Here is a 19,261-nt window from a genome sequence, read left to right on the forward strand (position 1 = left end):
CGGGTGGCTTCGATCCAGCTGACTCCCTGAGCAGCCTCTAGCTTACATTGTCTCCTTATATCCTAATAGGCCAGGAGACAATGAGACCTAATTGAAAAAAAGAACTCTTAAGTTAAGCCTAGGGTATCTTTCTCTGCTTCTGCTCTGCTTTATTTTTTTTTTAAGCTGAGCCATCCTGCCACCTGTTGGCAGCTCAGCTCGGGCCGGGAATCGAACCGCTGTTGCTCAGAGCTCGCACTCTTGAGTGAGCTCTTAACCAACTGAGCCACTTGGCCGGCCCTCTGCTTTTCCTGTTACTAACGGTGGGCAAGTCACCCAGTTCTCTGAGCCTTGGTTTGTGTAAAAGGGGGAGAATAATCACCACCTTGCAGGGGTGTAGACAATGTCTGTTCTTTGCTTGGTACATGCAGCTATTTATGTGGTAGCCATTCTTGTTCTTCAACTGAGGATACAGGCGTCGTGTGGCTTGAGTCACCCAGCAGTACTGAGGACATCACTTGAGTAGGCTGCCTGATTCGGGCTTCTAGGTAAGAGGACGGATACAACCAACACCAACACCAAAGGAGTAGAGAGATCAACGGCAGCTCCCATTAGGAAGCATGAGCCTGGTATCTGCCATCAACCTGCAGAGGTCTGAGGCGTGACCAAGATGACTGAATCCTCACTTTAGCTTGAATGTGTAAAAAGAAAATAACAATCAAGCGAGGACTTGTAACAGGCAAAAACAGTCCTGATTTAAATTAAGCCCCTGTTATGATCTGGTCCAGATCATCAAAAGCACGGATGGCCGTGGCCATTCTTGGGCAGTATCTTTGACTGCCAAGAGAAAGTTTTATTTCCCAGCCAACTGAGTCTCTTCCAAGACCAACCTGGAGAGCAGACACCCAGCATGGGCCTGCAAGCTTTGTCCCAGATGGAAATAGGTGAAAACGGCCCACTGCTGTTGCCTTTGATGAATTCCTAGAGCACACTGCAAACCCTGAAGCCAGCGCCCTCCATCTGCGATCCTGGGAGACAGGCGAGCCTGCTCCTGCTGGTGACACTAGGCATCTCACCTCAGGTGTCAGTACAATGACACCCTAAGGCCTCATCATTGAAAACACTCCCCTGCTTCCAGTCTGATCCTGGGCTTACTCGAAATGCTGACACTTATGCTTATGTGTAATTCAGCACGTAAGTGTATAATTCACTTGCGTCCTGAGTGAACTGCTGGGTTTCCAACGTAATTCATTCTTAGGGTATAGCCAAGCACAGCAGGGACACTGCCCCCTAATTCTTAAAGAAAATTTGTTATTTTCATTAATATCAAAGTTATCATGAGAAAAAATAAACACTTTATTGGACTTTGTTACACTTATTATACAGTTCAGTATTGCTTTTATTCTGAATTACATAAGGTGGGTGACGGTGCACCATCATGTTTTTCAACTTGAGGACTTTAGATGGTCTGAATCTGGCCCTGTTGTAAAGGAGAGTGGGGTCTCTGTTTTACACTGGCCAAGTAAGGGCTAAACATCCCCTATCTGCTCCCAATTCCTTTACGACCTTATCTCTATACCCCGACATAAACCACTGGTTTTTAACGGTGGTTCCCACAATTCCCGTCAAGCCCTGGGTTCCATACCCCCACCTCCATCCCCACCCTAGAGTGTGCCCTCTATGTCCCATGTGTTTCATTCTGTAAGGACACCTCAAATCTAGCCTCTGTTAGATCACAGTTGAAAATCTCTGACCTTTGAATGTCTCTCTTTAGCCCATGTTGAGATCAGCAACTAGTACCACGAGAGTGCTTAAAATGGGTTAAGCACTTTGCTTAACTTGACTCTCTAAACAACCTTACGTACTAGGTACTCTTGTTCAAACAAAGAAAACACAGGCTCAGATAAGTAGTCATTTTGCCCAAGGTCATAGAGCATAGTACATACTCAATAAATACTAGCTGACACACAGAAAAATGGCAACACTAGATGCAAACCCAGTCTGACTCCCAAGTATATGCTCTCAGCCATTCTTACGGGGTCACCTCCATCCTTCCAGCACAACTCGTTCCTCTTGCTGTCCCTCACATGCAAATGGAACCACCATCGACCCCGGTGATTACACCACAATTACTCAGGAATCGACCTCTCCCCCATATCTATACACTACTGCCAATTTTGAGAATATGTTCTCTGCTGCCCTCAACATCAGGTCCAAACTCTTTAGTGTGGTCCCCAAAGCTTTGTAACCTAGTTCCTGCCCACTTCTCCCCACTCCAGCTTTACTGAACCAATCTTGTTTTTTGTTTTTCATCTCCCCGCGTTTCACATGCAGTTGTGTCTGCCCTTCAACAAAGTCATCCCACTTGCCCATTTCTCTCTCAGCTAACTCCTAACAATTCTTGGCTTAGACATCACTTTTCCCAGGAAGCCTATCCAGACACACCCCCACGCCCTGGGCACCTCATCTTTAGAGTTCTCTGCAATTCCTAAGTCACAGCATTAATGACACCACATTGTACCACTTGTCGGCTCATCTTCACCCTCCTTGAAACTGTAGGTCTAAGGTGGTAGAGTCAGTGTCTGTCACGCTTAAAAGATGTACCCCAGAACCCGATGGGCTGGTGAAGAACAGACAGTAAATCCCTGCTGAACGAACAAACTTCTCTTTCCTTGCATGCTACCTCCCATGGAGGAGTCCTGACAGTGCCTGTCCCTGTCACTCATCTACCCAAGCATTTTACCCAGAGAAGATCTTTAGTACAATTTTTTAATGCGTTCAAAACATTACTACCAGCCCTTAAGTTTTAGAAGGACTAGGAGCATTCTGCTAGATGCTTGATAAATCTGACCGCTCATATAAGTCTAAAACATATAGAATGGCTGCTAATTCATAAAAGCTGTTAAAGAAAGGGCCTTAAAAGCTTAAAGTCTCTATTTTAATCAAATACCTTTATAGTGCAAATGTAATAAACTCACATGCATTTTACTTTTACATACTCATAACAAGATAATTACATAGACTAAAGGTGCGCTGTTTACCCAAGTGAATCTTCATTTTAACCAAACCTACAAAGCATTTATTGAAATTAACATTCTGGCAAAGCCACAGACTTAAATCAAGCAGCATCAGTGTTGTAGTATAATAAAAATAAGTGAAAAAACTCAAGATGTTGAAGCAGTAGCCATATCAGCAACTACCCTTCTCGGGAAAGACCCCCACACATACTACTTTGCCCAAGTCCCATGAGACTACACCTCTTAAGAGTTTAAGGAGTGAACAGAGTGCTTGTATCACACAAGGAAAGAGTTGCACAGAGGAAAAGTGTCATAGAAATACATTATTACTTTCTTTTTTTCTTTTTTTTTGCTCAAGGATACTGCAATAGAAATATATTAACGATAGCCTCAAATATCCAACATTTTTCTCTTATATTTTAAATCAAAGTTGTAGGAACCTACAGGTCTTCATAAAGAACTCTCTTCACAGCACAGCTGTAGCTCACTTTACAGTGCAACATGTCCCCTTTGCGCTATATCCTTACAAATAAACATACATGTAAAGGAAAAGTTCAGATCCTACATCAATCATTTTGTAATTTGCCCTCCAGCATAAACGTGGATATAGTCAAATTTGCACAGCATTCGCTTAGTATTTTAGTCGAAGCAAAAGCAAAAGGGCTTTCAGCAAAGGAAACCTTTATGAATTTCAGTGGCATCCTTGGCACTCGGAGGTTCAGCTAAAGTCTCGGTTGGTGAGGACAAGTGGCGCCACGAGGGTCCAGAAGTAGAGGAAGAGGCAGACCCAGCTGGAAATGATCTTGACCCACACGGCGGACCACTTGCTGGTTACATTCTGGAACTCTGCATCAGGGCTAAGAAAACAGAAGAGAGTCAGGTCAAGGAGCTGCCAGGTGCCATCGAGCCGCCCCCGCGCCAAAGCCAAGAATGTCTCCAGTGAAACTTGGCAGCCACTACTCCCTAGTAAGTTTCTAGAAGGGACTCGAGGAAGCTGCTGGTTTTAGTTTTTATGAGCAGGGAACTCTCCTCCTCAAACGGCTTTTATCTTCTTGGCAGTGTGAAGAACCCTGACTACGCTAATCCTTGGACAAAGTTCTTCAGAACATCTGGCTGTTCCAGACACTGGTAAAAGTCTAGACTGAAATGGCCTCCCTGAAACCTTCCGTCCTGACCACATCATCCTTTGATCACAATACTCTATATGGCCCTCTCCAGACAGAGAAAAATTACTGAACAAAGATGAGTCAGATCGCCCTACGTCATGATTTTTTCTCTCAAGTACTCAAGCCTGGGAGAGCGCCCATGATTTGCACTGTAAGAATTCAAACTGGAGTTTAGGTCCAAAACGACAAAAAGTCAAATGTATGTCAGAAAAGAGTCAGTACCAATAAAACTCCATCATATGGGTAAGAGAAAGGGTTATTCTGAAGGCAGGGCAATGGATGGAGATTTTACAGGCAGCCCAGGGGGCTAAGAGGTCTTCCATCTGTTTTGTCTGTGCCTACCTGTACCAGCTGGTCACGGTCATCATGATGTACAAGGAGGCCAAGCAGAGCAAGAAGTGGAAGAAAAAATAGTTGTACTGAACGCCCTCCTTCTCGTTGTCCAGGACCCGCCGGGGCTGTCCATCTTCTTCATCGCCAGCGCCATTGGGCGCCGTATCGCGGAGGATCACGCTCTCACTTCCTGACAGGGTCAGCTTCCTTACTTGGCTATTGCTGGAAGTGCGGAAGCTGGAAAGTCATCACAGACAGGATCGATCAGAAAGCGTCCATGAAGCTGAACTGCTGCCACTGGCCTAGATACATGGAGATTATTTCTGAACTGCTCCTACTTTGGGGACTGACAGCCTTCTGAAGGGCCCTGCTTGAAGTTCTGAACTGTTGCCTGTCATCACAAGACAGGTGGTACTCATCAGTTACTACGTGATGGTTTAACGGCTTACGAGTTCCCTAAAACATACTATGCTCTTATTGTCTACTTCCATGACCTCACAGGTACCTCTTCTACGCTTAGAATGTTCCACCCACATCCTCCCAGCTAACTTACCCGTCCTTCAATTCTCTGGCTATGTGCCGTGTCCTCTAGAAATCCTCCCCTGACATCACCCCATCCCTAGGCTGGGTTAGATTCCCACAGCTCCTTTTGCCTCCCTCTGCCATAGCACTTGTCATTCCTGTCTTTCTTGCTATTCGAAGAACTGCCTAGTCATCTAGGCATTTCTAGTACACAGCAGATGCTCACCAAAAGTTAGACTCAATAAAAAAATACATACAAATAAATGACAAAAACCACATGACCATCTCAACAGACATTAAAAAAAGCATTTGACAAAATCTAATACCTTTTAATGATAAAAACACTCAAACCAGGAATAGAGGAAAATTTTCTCAAAATAATAAAGGGAATCTATGAAAAATCCTGAGTTAAAATCATACTCAATAGTGAAGGACTAAAAGTTTTCCCGCTAAGATCAGGAACAAGACAAGTATTCCACTCTCATCATTTCTGTTCAACATTGTACTGGAGGCCCAAGCCAGAACAATTAGACAAGGAAAAGATAAAAGAAACCAGACTGGAAAAAAAAGAAGTCAAGTGATCTCTGTTTGCAGATGACTTGACCTGGTATATGGCAAGTCTTAAGGAATACACACATTATTAAAATCAATAAACAACCTTGCAGGATACAAGATCAATATACAAAAATTAATTATATTTCTATGCACTAGCAATGAACAACCTAAAAAATAAATTAAGAAAACAATCTCGTTTATAATACCATAAAAAAAATACTTAAAAGAAGTTTAGGACTTTTACACTAATAACTATACACCACTGAAAGAAATTAAAGACCTAAATGAGATATCCCATGTTCATGGACTAGAAGCCTTAATACTGTTGAGAAGGTAACTCTCCAAGTTGATGTATAGAGACAACACAAGCCCTTTCAAAAATGCCAATTACCCGTTTTTGTTTGTTTGTTTTACAGCCATTAACAAGCTGAACCTAAAATTTACATGGAAATTGCAAGGGACTCAGGATAGCCAAAACAATCTTGAAAAAGAATGAATTTGGATGACTTACACTTCCTGATTTCAAAATTTATTACAAAAGCTACAGTAATCAAAACAGTGTGGTACTGGCATAGAATAGATATACATACAGATCAATGAAATAGAATTTCGAGTCCAGAAATAAACCATTACATTTACGGTTAACTGATTTTTTACAAGGATGCCAGGACAAGTCAATGAGGAAGGAATAGTTTTTTCAACAAATGGTGCTGAGACAACTGGATAGCCACTTTCAACAGAATGAAGTTGGACCCTTACCTCAAAGCATATACAAAACAATAAAAAGACAAATAACTCAATTTAAATATAGGCAAAAGATTTAAATAGACATTTCTTCTATAAATAGCCAATAAGTACATGAAAAAATGTTCAACATCATTAGTCATTAGGGAAATGTAAATCAAAACCACAATGAAATGCTGCTTCACAACCTCAAGAATGGCTACAATCAAAGACTATTATCATGTAATGATTGGGAGGTGATGAAATTGACACCCTCATACATTACTGGTGGGATTCGAACTTTGGAAAACGCTTTGGCAGTTCCTCAAAAAGGGAAACACAGAGGTACCATATAATCCAGCAATCCTACTCCTAAGTATATATCCAAGAGAACTGAAAACGTACACAAACATTCATAGTGACATTATTCATGGTAGCTCCACAGTGGAAATCCAAATGTCCATCAACTGAAATGGATAAACAAAATGTGGTATATTCACACAATGGAGTATTATTTCTTACAATAAAAAGGAATTAAGCACTGACACATGCTACAACATGCATGAACCTTGAAACATTATGCTAAGTGAAAGAAGCCAATCTCAAAAGACCATGTAGTGTATGATTCTATGTATAAGAAACATTTGAATAAGCAAATCCACAGAGACAGAAAAGAGATTACTGTCTGCCAGGGCTGGAGCGGAAGGGCAATAGGGAGTGACTGCTAATGAGTATGGGGTTTCTTTTTGGGGAAATAAAATGTTTAAACTGATTGTGGTGATGGTTGCACAACCCTGTGAATATACTAAAAAGCTACTGTACTGAACATTTTAAAAGGGTGAATTTTATGATATGTGAATGATATCTCAAAAAAAAACAACAATAACAAACATGTTAGGCCAAAAGCAAAACAAACAAAAATATCATAGACAATATGAAAAAAAATGAGCATAGCTGTGTTCCAACAAAACTTTATTTACCAAACTAGGCAGGCAGCCAGCCCAAGGGTTGTAGTTGGCCAACCCCTATTTTAAGCAATCATTAAAAAAAATAATAGGTTAAAGCTACACATAATGTTATGGAAAGCTGTCCAGAGTATAATGACAAATTCATATTTCAGAATAGAATATGTATTGATATAGTATGTTTCTAATTTACTTCAAAAATTATATATCTAGTGATACAAATAAAATTACGCATGTAGCTATATGGAAAATTATATGTAACTATATAATGCAGACAGAATAATAAGTATAAGCAAAGGAAAAAAGTCTGAAATAATATGTACCAAATGTGAAGCACGGAGGAAGTAAATTTACAGGGAGGATACTTTCATTTCCTACTTTTTACTTTTCTCACATATGTTACCAGTTTATATAAATATCTCCTTGCCCACTGTTCTTATTATATATTTTAAAATAATTATTAAGTAATAGATGCTATTATATAGAAAATATCAATAAAAATGAGTGGGAGGATGAGTGCAAACTGCTAACAGGTTATATCTGGGGTCTTGGATTTCCTAGTCTTTCACATCAGATGAGTATGATCCTGTAGTTGTGTAATTATTTACAATGATCAAGAAATACTTTTTCTTTTTTTTTTTAAAGACGAGCCAACCAATTTTCAGAGCCACTATTCTAGTTGATCTAGGGTCAGGTGTGGACTTTATCTTCATACAAAGGAGAAGGTCTCTTTTGGTAAGGTTAGGAAGAATTATTTCATGAGAAGATTCAATGAACTTTTAAGAAATGTACACGGCTGGTAACTGAGGCCAGTCAAGTATGTTCAACAAAGAGTTAAACTGCTTTTGTAAATTCTTCACTCTGCTTTTTAAAAGCAAAATAGCTGTTTCACTCTAGTATTAACCTTCACGAGAATCTTGTTCTAAGTCCTTTTTAACTTACCTAGAATACAAAAGGCATAAAACAAAGACTAGCAGCCCGATAAAACTCTCGGTATCCAGAAAATGCCCACCCTGTGATGGTGGAGCAGAAGTAGGGGCTGGAGCCGTTGAATTTGCAGGAGCCATGGTTGGTGCAGTGATGTCTGTAATAATGTTCCAGAGGCGTGGGTTGCAGGAATGATCTGAAAACGGAAAATATTTTATTATCCTTAGTTACAACTCCTCTTTTTCCAAGAAAGGATTTGAGGGGTGTGGCTACACATCATTCAGTCATGATGTAGTAAAACATTGGAATGCTATAGTTAAAAGAGCCTGAAACTGGGGTGACTGGTTAGCTCAGTAGCTTAGAGCATGGTGCTGATAACACCAAGGTTGCTGGTTCGACCCCCACATGGCCACTGTGAGCGGTGCCCTCCTTAAAAGAGTCAACTATGCCATTGTAGCATGAAAGCGATGCGTAACCAATGAACATGGCTGTTCCTCAATAAAAATTAAAAGAAAAAAACAAAAAACCCCTGAAACTTAGCAATCAGTAACATGTGTGTTACAAGCAGTGACTTAGTTTTAGAAAAAAAGAAACAATTTGACAAATGTAATAAATGTCAATCTTGATTTTAAATCTTGATTGGTAAATCTTTTTGGTTCTACAGTTGTGCAAAGGCTTTAAGCACAAAGCATTTATCCCGTTTTGTTGTTACATAGGGACATAATAAAAATAAGCTGAGTCATCATTAGAGGATCTGCAATAACTGTTTTCCTTTAAAAGAAGTCTACACCCTACTGAGAAACAATCCTGGAACAACCCCAAAAGATATCCTACAGCTGTTTCTTCTAGAGCCTATAACACCAAAGTAAAATTCAATTAAAACAATTCTACAAAGGGCCAAAATAATGCTGCCTTGTCTAGCTCTTAACCAGTTTGACTTAGTCCTGGGAAAAGCCTAGAGTACTTTAAAGGACTGCGGTCCTTTAGGCTGTCAGCTATAAATAGCTACGAATAGACATGGAGAATAAAGCTTGAAAGGTAAACATCTGCAAACATATAGTGAACATTATACATTTCAGTGAAGGTGTTTGTTTGCTCACTTGTTTGTTTGACGCCTGCTCTACCTCTAGTTTTTGCAGCCACCAAAAGAGTAATTTCTTACTTTATCATCAAATGAATGCGCAATTGACATTCTCTTACCAGGTTCATTGCTCATAGCTGACCACGTGAGGTATATGGTGTAGAGGGTGATGACAGAAGACTGCAGGAGGCCAGAACGAGGCTGGTGTTCCTACAGAATCAAAAGGAAAACAATGCCAAAGAATTGTAAGAGCTGACCTTCTAAAACCCACTGTACTTTCCTGGGACCCACTGAACTGCTATTAACTGAGAACCTTTTGGTTCTGCTTGACAGTTGAAAGATGACAAGTAACAAGGCATTTCATAATCCTGGAAATTCCTGTGGGTTACACAAAGGCTTAGACTTACTAGTCCCTTAGAATAGTTGAATCTAAACTCAGCTTTGCCTCTAACTAGCTAGGCAACCCATCATCTCTCTGGAATCTCACTTTTCTCAACTTTTAGAAGGAGAGCTGATATCCAGATGTTCTTTTCATAGTTCATATATAAAACTATAAATTTTTAAGAGTATGGTATTTAAGTGATGAAACTCAGGAACATGAGTTTTCTTTTTAAATATGAAAAAATCAATTATTATTTCTAGTTTAATTCCTTTAAAATATCTTGGCTAATGATTCATAAGAATCATTCTCACGATGTAAACAATTTTATAAGAATTATTGGGTTGTTGGAAAAGTCATGATGTATTTTTTCTATGTTTTTCGCTGCAAAAATGCGTCATGACTTTTTCAACAACCCAATATAAATTCTTAACTTACCTAGGTTTTTTTTCAATGATAGGAAAATTATTCATTTAATTATGATACAGGCAACTCAATGGCACATTTCGTAGTTACTAAGTTATAATTATGAAGACTTTATCATACTATGGAAAAACATTTAAGTAGATAAAACTTGGACATCAAGTCATATAAAAGGTTACCTAGGTTTCAAGTTTATCATCAATTAAAAATCTCACAGGTGGACGAGGCAGAAAACCGTACCTGAATTTTTGGATGGATTGATATAATAGAAACCACAAAGCAAAGGATCAGGTTAATACTGATGAAGGCCTTGTTTTCTGTGCAGCCGTCTGGTCTGGTGTAGTACGTGTACAGCAAACCAACAAAGATGATTGACAGAGTATACAGGGTGCTTGTGACAGACAGTAACACTGAAAAAAGGGAAACCAATATGAATGCCCACAATATAAAGACGACCAATTTTCTTTTACTCCATATAAAAATAAAGAGGCATTATTTCACTTTTATTTATGGTGGTCAATAATTTACAGTGAAATGACAGAAGCCCCCAGATTGAAACTAAAGTATGGCTGGGTCATTGCTCCTAATAAGTAGAGGGGTCCCAAGTCCCTTCCCATTATTACAGGCTGGAAATCCTATTCCCAACCTAAAAATTCTAAGCACCCTTTTCCTACCAGACAGCTTTTACAGGGTGTGGGGTCACACTCTGAATAAAGCAGGAAGAACTGTCCACAGCCTTCTGCCTATATTGGCAGATGTCCCATACGTAGAATGCATCTGAGTCCCCTGTCCAGGGAAACAAGGATATCAAAACTAGGACTATGTTGGGCCTGCTGAGTGGCTCAGTTGGTTAAAAGCACGAGCTCTGAGCAGCAGGGTCACCGGTTCGATTCCCACATGGGCCAGTGAGCTGCACCCAAGCTGAGCTGCTGCTGAGCTGCCGACAGGTGGCAGGATGCCTCAGCTGGTGAGAGCATGTGCTCCTAACAACAAGGTTGCTGGTTCGACTCCCGCATGGGATGGTGGTCTACGCCAACCCACAACTAAGATTGAACATGGCACCTTGAGCTAAGTGGCCACGAGTTGCTGCCGGGCAGCCGGATGGCGACTAGACTTGGAGCTGAGCTAGCTGCACCCTCCACAACTAAGATTAAAGGACAACAATTTGGCTGTTCCCCTTCCCCAATAAAATCTTAAAAAAAAAAAAAAAGAAAACTAGGACTATGTCACTAAATATAACTTTTTCCCTTATCAAAACACATCTCAAAATTAGTGAATTGGGAGAACCCAATGATTTATGTGATCTGTGCTACTCCCTTCCAGGAATGTATATAATTTGGAATGTATTCAATGGGAAATTAGTTTTTAAAAAGTCAGCTCTACTCTGGGAGTTTATACATTTAAGTCAATGGAGGTTTTTCTCTGTACGCCCTGTCTAATGCAGCATAATGTAGTATGGCCCTCATAGGTGAGTTTAGATACCTACCTGCATACCAGCACCTCGGGTTTCCTTCTTCCATTCGATTTACCCATGATTCATTACAAGAGTGAGCCAAGTCTACCAACAGCACCAGCTGGATAAGGATGAAGAGGGCGGCCCCACTCATGCCAATATAAAACCAGGCTATAAAGCAAAAGAACAAAGTTATTCCTTACAATAGAAATAATATTTCAGAATGTTACTGTCCAACATTCTAAAAAAGATTTCAGTTCAAGTAAGAGAGGTGATAAAGTCATATTCTGCCTCCAGCAGTACTGCAAGATTACTCCAATTCCAAACTCAAAGGCAGTCTCTTAAGAAGTGTTCTGTTGGGTTTCAGTCCTTTTAAAGCTTACTCTAGCTTGTGCCAACAGGAGCCTAGGATATGATATTCCACATGGTATTGTAAGCCTTTTCTTTACTTTACCGGGGGCGGGGCGGGGGGATCACAGTGAAAATCCACAGATGTCACTTGATGCCATGGTAAGTAAGCAGGTTAAGACATCACCCCATCTACCTCCTCCATGCTACAGGAGCACATAAGTTACAAGTCCTTATGTTGACAAGCTCTCCAATTAGTATTGTCAAGTGAGAAGGTAAACTATTCAAATATTGGCAAACAATTAACATATGGTTCCAGAACAGCGGAAAAGTAAACTGAATGCCTCCTGGCTTTAATCAATAAATAAATATCTTAATATTAGTACCACGTCATATAATTGGACAAAACTTCATTTGTCAATTCTGCAAAATCAGTAATGAAAACACAGCTTTAGCTCAATCATTTGTAGAGTCTATATGTTACAATTAACCCCCTTAATAGTGAGCCATACCTGTGGTGAAAGGGCCCCCAGGGATGTAGAAAGAGCCAACCATGATACCAACAAGGGCAGCAATTTTGAAGAACCAAAACCTATATAAAATACAAAAGTGCATTTATAAAATGCTAACTTTTGTCATTACACTAATAAAAATGAATTTCTGAAATGCAAAAATAAGCAACAGTAGCATTTTCAACATGACTATCTGGGTTTAGATCATCACTTGACATGAAGCTACTTCATTCAATTATCTCATACGATTTAAGGTCAAACAGCACAGAGAACAGAACAGAACATTCTATAAGAGAAACATGTATCTTTATAGAGTTTCCCTACTTTTAACACTTAAAAGGCAGGAATTTTTCTAGAATTCTAGAGCATTCTAAACTAATAATGTTAGCTACATATAGAGCAATTAATGGTTAGATCATTAGGAAAAGCTATCACCTAATCCTTCTTTTACAACACAGGCTCCAAGTGTCTTGCCTGCAATGACACAGCTCATCACTGGCCAAGCTAAGACCAAACCTGGCTTTCAGTTCGTGATCTTTGAAGACTGCCTTATATGGCAGAGTAGAAAAAAATCAGGCTTTGGAGCTAGATGGACCTAAGCTTCAATCCCAGCTCCAAACCTCAGTGGCTGAGAGATCTCAAGCAATTTATTTACCCTCTATGAAATGCAATTATTGCATCTGTAAAAAGGGGATTATAATACACATAAAGTTTACAAAACTCCCTTCAGTCTTCAAGTAAGAATTAGGGGAACCAGGGGCCAGGAATGAGAAGCAACAGAGTATGTAAATCAGTGGCCCAAATATAAGTCACTATTTGTCTTTTTATATACTGTTTAAACATATCACATACATGCTTACATTTTAACAATAGAAAAAACAGTGTGTGTGTGTGTAGTGCCTAGCACAGTGCTTGAACTGTTTCATAGGTGTCTGATAGAAAACTAGAAACTTGAAGCAAAATGTATTAAAAAGATAAGACTCCCCTCATCCTGTCTACCTCCTCCACACCATGGGGCTCCAACTGAAAATGCCATTGAAACAACTTCACATGTATAAATAGGTCAGACATATATCTGGGCCACTGAGTTACATACTCTGCTGCTTCCATCAGAATGGCAGCATTAACTGCTGAATGGGAGAATCCACGCCATAATATAACAATTTAATAAAAAATAAATCTTGGGAGCGTGTGAGATCTTGCTTCCTGGCATGTTGTCAGTTTGGCTCAAATAAACTCATTAAAAAAAAGAAATCTCATAAATAAATAAATAAGCAGGTAGATAAATGAATAAATAAATCTTACGTACCCATTGTGTATTGCTGCCCTGGGATCTTTACTCGATTTTACTTTTATCATGAGCAGAGAGAGGGCAAAGAAAAAGATGGTGAAGGCAAAGCTGATCCGATACACAGCTTTATAGCCGACCAGCACATTACAATCTCTGTCTGCCTTCATATCAACCACCCTGATTTTAAATCCCCCGTCACAGAATCCAGGAACCTGGAAAAAAGTCATTTCGATGTTATGGGAACATCCACATTTCAGCAGAGATTCTATCCCACTATAGGAAAACCTAGATTTACAAAACTGACTTCTTTAACAACTGCATGACTGTCCTGTGGAGTTTTTCTTTTTGTCTTCCAATTCATTTATAATCTTGAAACCAAATAGTATAAACAACTTGCATTTTGAAAATAAAAGCGAAGTGCTCTCTTCTTTGCTCCTTTTTACTGATGAGGTTAACCCCTATTTTCCCATGAATTTTCATGCTACAACTCACTCTTTCCAAAGATGAACGCCTAGTCCAGTTTAAATGTTTAAATCTTAAACATACACAGAAAGAAAACGTCTTAGTGCCATTCTTTTAGTATCTGTTTTCTCTCAGCTGTTAAACGAAAACATACAGATGTTCATTCTGACTACCTTTATTTCTTTCTGGACAAGAGCAATACCTTTATATTCTGTGTCTTGACTGTACCCCAAATGACAATGATCTTCATTGAGTTTCACAATACTGAAGAAATACCAACATTCATTTCAACTAAAATTTTGCAAAATATAAAAATAACCAGTATATTAAGGGCACTGTTACTTCTACTTAACCTTTTTCAGCTCAGTTTCCATCCAGTCTGTCCGCATGATGGAGCATAGAATAGTGCCCAGGAAGAGAATGGAAGCATAGATGAGGCGCGTCACAGTGGAGTTCTTGCTGTTGGGACAGCAACCACACAGCAAACATGATGCACCACTGCAAAGGCATGGAACCTGTAATAAGCACACCAGAACCATTTGAGACCTCCTTTTGTGGACTCCTTCATGACATAGGTATGGTGGAATAGAAGACAAAAGAAATCAGGCTTTGACAGTTTTAACTCAGAGAATGAGGGCTGGACAGAAGTGGTTAAAAGCATCGCCTCTGGAGTCAATATTAGTTCTGCCACTTTACCTCAACAAACTTATTTCTTCATCTGTAAAAGAGACTCAATAACAAATCTTCCTCCCTCAGACATTACTATATTAAATAAGCATTCAACACAGTACCTAAAACACACAAAGAGCCCAATACATGTTACTTATAGTCATACAGAAAACATACTGTATTTAAAAACAACATATATCAATATTGAGGAAAATACAAACCTAACTCTACTTGCTATTTAGTGAGAATTCTAGTAACCAAATCTGATATTATAGCATAAAGCAACATTACATGGAAACCCTTATAAATGATAGCAAGAGTCATTTAGCTCCATTCAAGAGCAGTAACCTGGAGATTCCTCAAAAAGTTAAACATAGAATTACCATATGACCCAGAAATTTCATTCATAAACATACACCCAAAAGAACCGAAACAGGTATTCAAACAAAAGCTTGCACATGAATGTTCAAAGCAGCACTATTCACAATTGCCAAAATGCAGAAACACCCCAAATGTGTATCAATTAGTGAATGGATAAGTAAAATGTGGTATATCAACACAATGGAATATTATTCAGCCACAAAAATGAATCAAGTACTTACTGTGTAAAGGTCTGTGGAACCAACCTGTCCTACTATATGTTATGTCACCTCCCTATCTCAGTAAATGATAAATCTATTCTTCCTGTTGCTCAGCCCAAAAACCTCAGAGCCATCCTTGATGCCTTCTGTTTTTCCAAAACCCTCATCCAATCTGCCAGCACATCAGCTCTATCCTCAGAATATATCCAGAATCGGACCACGTTCATAGCATTCTTACTTATCACGTTGGTCCAAGCCACTACTATCATCTCTCATTTGGATTAAATGCAGTAGCTCCTGTCTACTGCTGTAGTGACCCATTCAGAACCCAGAGTTGGTATAAAGATTATTTTAGGATGAAAACATTTGAGGCTCAGAACAAATGCGGGAAAAAAAAGCCCTCTTGGAGCTTTCCTCATCTGACTAAAAGCAACTTCAGGGATATAAGGCTGCCATAAATTCTCTCTCCGAGGCAGTTTTATGGCCCTGAAGACTACAAAAAGACCTCTACATCTACCCGAACAAGTATTATCACAAACTTTCTTATCTCCTGTTTGTTCTAAAAACCCATTTGTCTTTCCTGAAGAAACTCATTTGTTCTTCCCATAGAAGTGCTTTCCTTACCCCCTCCTTTTCCCTTTTAAGTTAGGAGTATAAGCCCTATGCTCTATAAACACCCCTTTTGAGCTATTCATCACTGAGCATGTCTGTATGTGTTGCATGCATTCACAAACTCTTTTTTTTCTTGTTACTCTGTCTTGTGTCCGTTTAATTCACAGGCCCCTAACCACTAACCCCACAGAGGGTAGAAGAGAAGTCCTCCCTCCCCTAACCTGCTTTACCCTCTATTTTCTACCATCTGTTCTGCACACAACAATCTTCTTAAGACACAATTTGCATGACATCATTCTTCTTTTCTGAAATGGATCCCCATATCATTTAAGAGCAAAAGCCCAAGTCCTTAAATTGGTCTACAAGAGTATACAATAGAATTTACATGACTTGGCTCCCTGCTGCTTTCTGACTTCATTTCCTATTATATTATTCTTCCCCTCAGTCATTCTGTTCTCTGGCACACTGAACCCCTTGCTCTTCCTACTGAACAAAAAGGATTAATAAAATAGTAAAGTGTTTTATAGATAGAAGTGCTTTGATGGCATCAATTCAAATCTTAGCTTTACATCAAAGCCAAAATGTGTTTCGGGTTATTAGGACAGAAAGGACATAACTTGCTTCAAATTATCAATTCACTCCTTAATTAATGACCTTTGTAACTATATTTTTTCTAGATCTATATTGTAATTGGTGAGTTTGACCCACGAGTAGATTGTTTAAAAATCAACTGACCAGGACTTTTTCAATGTGACAGAAAATAAAAATTGTACAACAGATAGTAAAGGTAAGAATTATTTCATGAAACTTGCGTTTAAAAAAAATGTATTAATCCAACTATGTAAAATTGCTTTCTTACTTTAGGTCAAGGCCAAACAAATTGGAAAGCCATTGCTCTCAAGAAACCCGCCCTATTGATTAGAGATTGACAACTGTAAAGGATGGAAAATACACTCTGTTCCTAAAAAATGGTAGCGGAATGAGCTGAGATTGAGTCCTTTATCAATTAAATCAGGTCGGGAACTAGGAAACAAGGCAATAATTTCGAGAAATCTTGCTCCTTTGAAGTGAGTACGTGAGGGAACTCGGCATAATCTATTCCACAGATGCTAAAATTTCCTTTTTAAAATATGGCGTTTACAATCTACAAAGTGATTCAACCCATTTATTCACTTTTATCCTCTCAACAGCTCTCCAAGGCAGAGGAATGCTGAGGTGACTATCCTTGTTTTGGGGGAAGCTCCCCCCCCCCCCATAAACGACTTGTGCAAGGTCCCAAGAGTTCAGACCATGGCTTCCAATTTTGAATCGTAATCCACAGGCCTTCTTATCCGCTTACACCAGAGCTGCAGACGGGCCTCAGTTCAAATCGCAGCTCTGCCACATACTCTGTAGCTTTGGCAAATCCCGTGCTATGGGGTAAAAATGTTCTTCAAGCCACCCAAATTAAATGGCGCCACCTTAAGAGGGTGCTTCGAAATGAAACCGAGAGTCGCTGCCCCGGGAACTCTTTATTCCTCGGTCCAATTCCAGCTTCAGAGGAACCCACAGGCCGGAAGGCTCGCTGGGGCGGGGCAATCGAAAATGTAAACAATGGCGACCTGGCCTCCTACGTTCCTTAACAAGCCCGGAAGGCGAGCCGCCGGATCCCGATTTCGGGGCATCGCGGATTTCGGCTTGGGCCCTTGGATACTCTCTGCAGCCCAGCCAGGGCCGGTCCCCCCACTCCCACCCCAGGCCTCTGCGGCCGAGGCCAGTTGGGTCTGGTCTTGGGGGATCACTATCGCCCTCCCTCCAATCACAGGTCGGACGGAGACATCAAACCCCGGAACTCACCCAGCTGGCAAGGGAGCAGACGCCCAGCACAGCTCCCATGGTGACGCTAGTGATGGAAGCGGCCGACCCACAGGGTTCTAGCCCGGTGGTGGCGGCCAGTCGAGGTGCCTCCGCAGAAACGCGACGGTTTCTCAGGCCGGAAACGCGCGGCGAGCGTCCTTGCGCGGCCCCCGCCCACCGCCCTCGGCCGCGGCCTAGAGGGCACCTGTTATTGGTAGAGGGAGAAGGCGGAGCTCAATCCTCGCTGAGCTAAGGGAGGAGGCGGGGCTAAACCTGCCTGGGGTTGAGGAGGCAGGCGGGGTTAACCCGGCCGGGTTCTGGAGAGAAGAAGACGGGTCCCAGCCGGAGTTGTGAAGGCTTTATTTCTTCACCTTATCTTTGTTTTCACTGGGAGCCCATTATGTGTCAAGATCTGGGGTTCAGAAGTGCACAAGAATTTATGGGTCTAGTTAAGAAGACACTGGCAATGCGCATAAATGCACCACGACATATTGTGATGAGTACTATGAAGTAGTCTAAGGGACTATTCTTTCGATAAAGTTCATTTAATGCTCAACCTGTAAGGGGAAACCAACTTAGTTGGGGGTAGGCTTTTCTGTGGAATTTATATTTAATCTGAGAACGGAAAGATGAGTCCAAGTTAATCAGGGAAAGATGGACTTTGTTTCCTAAAATGTGCGCTCTGTATACTCTGGGGTAAGTGAAAGGTTCAAAGGTGCATGAACATGACATTCGGTAACACCGGAAGACACAGTGAGAAAGTCCTGTTTTAAATCAAAGAGAAGGTTTGTTTGAGACTAGTATGTATTTAACATTTTTCTAACATTTACTAATCTTCCTTTTTAATAGAATGAAAGCTTCATTTTCCAAATCTCTCCAAAGGCAACCACATCTGCAGTTAAACAACACTGTTTTGTTTTAGGGTTTGTGTGTGTGTTTGCAAAAATTCTTCCATTTTTACCAAGCAATGCTGGTTTTCCTTTTAAGCAGTGATGTAAATTTTCCTTTGTAAATTTAAGTAAAAATTGAGTCTATTTAAAGAAAAAAACTTGAAAATAATTTATTTATATACCTAACAGTATAGGTGGTATGTAGGTATGGCAACAATGATGACAATGTTGTACAAATGAATAATGTAGGGGAACATTTACCTGGGAATATAAGAACCTGTAGAGTTGGGACACCTAGAATATTTAGATTGGAAGAAACCTTAGAAATATACTCGAATCTCTTCTTTTATAGAAATGGAAAAAGGCTCAAAGTGAAATGGCTTGCCCAAGGCCACAGAAAGGATTGATGGCAGAGGAAGGGGAATTACTTAAGCTTTCCTAATTCCTACCTCAGCCTTTCCCGGCCCCCGCCCCCCCCCCCAAAAAAAAATACCTGCCCAAGTCAGGTAGCTTCAGGACCACTGAACCTTCCAGGTA

At 40.3% G+C, this 19,261-nt stretch overlaps 1 protein-coding gene across 1 annotated transcript; it reads right to left on the minus strand.

Moving 5' to 3' along the window:
- Nucleotides 1-1,317: 1,317 nt before the first annotated feature.
- On the minus strand, nt 1,318-18,020 carry SERINC3 (serine incorporator 3). The gene is made up of 10 exons (XM_019636944.1): nt 17,835-18,020; nt 14,490-14,651; nt 13,693-13,886; nt 12,384-12,463; nt 11,557-11,694; nt 10,311-10,480; nt 9,388-9,478; nt 8,203-8,383; nt 4,505-4,732; nt 1,318-3,853 (listed from the first exon to the last, which is right to left on the minus strand). The coding sequence occupies exons 1-10, from the start codon at nt 17,871-17,873 to the stop codon at nt 3,715-3,717; spliced, it is 1,422 nt and encodes a 473-aa protein (XP_019492489.1). The 5' UTR covers nt 17,874-18,020; the 3' UTR covers nt 1,318-3,714.
- Nucleotides 18,021-19,261: the final 1,241 nt, after the last annotated feature.

Source organism: Hipposideros armiger, unplaced genomic scaffold (genome assembly GCF_001890085.2).
Source record: "Hipposideros armiger isolate ML-2016 unplaced genomic scaffold, ASM189008v1 scaffold_31, whole genome shotgun sequence".
NCBI classification, from domain to species: domain Eukaryota; kingdom Metazoa; phylum Chordata; class Mammalia; order Chiroptera; family Hipposideridae; genus Hipposideros; species Hipposideros armiger.

What these genes read in the sequence shown, in the direction of transcription:
- SERINC3 (XM_019636944.1), bottom strand. Translation starts at nt 17,873, where the DNA reads ATGGGAGCTGTGCTGGGCGTCTGCTCCCTTGCCAGCTGG. An exon ending in TGGAAACTGAGCTGAAAAAG is followed by an intron (nt 13,887 to 14,489) that starts GTTAAGTAGAAG and finishes ACTTTTTTCCAG; the next exon opens with GTTCCTGGATTCTGTGACGG. An exon ending in AGCTATGAGCAATGAACCTG is followed by an intron (nt 8,384 to 9,387) that starts GTAAGAGAATGT and finishes TTCCGTTTTCAG; the next exon opens with ATCATTCCTGCAACCCACGC.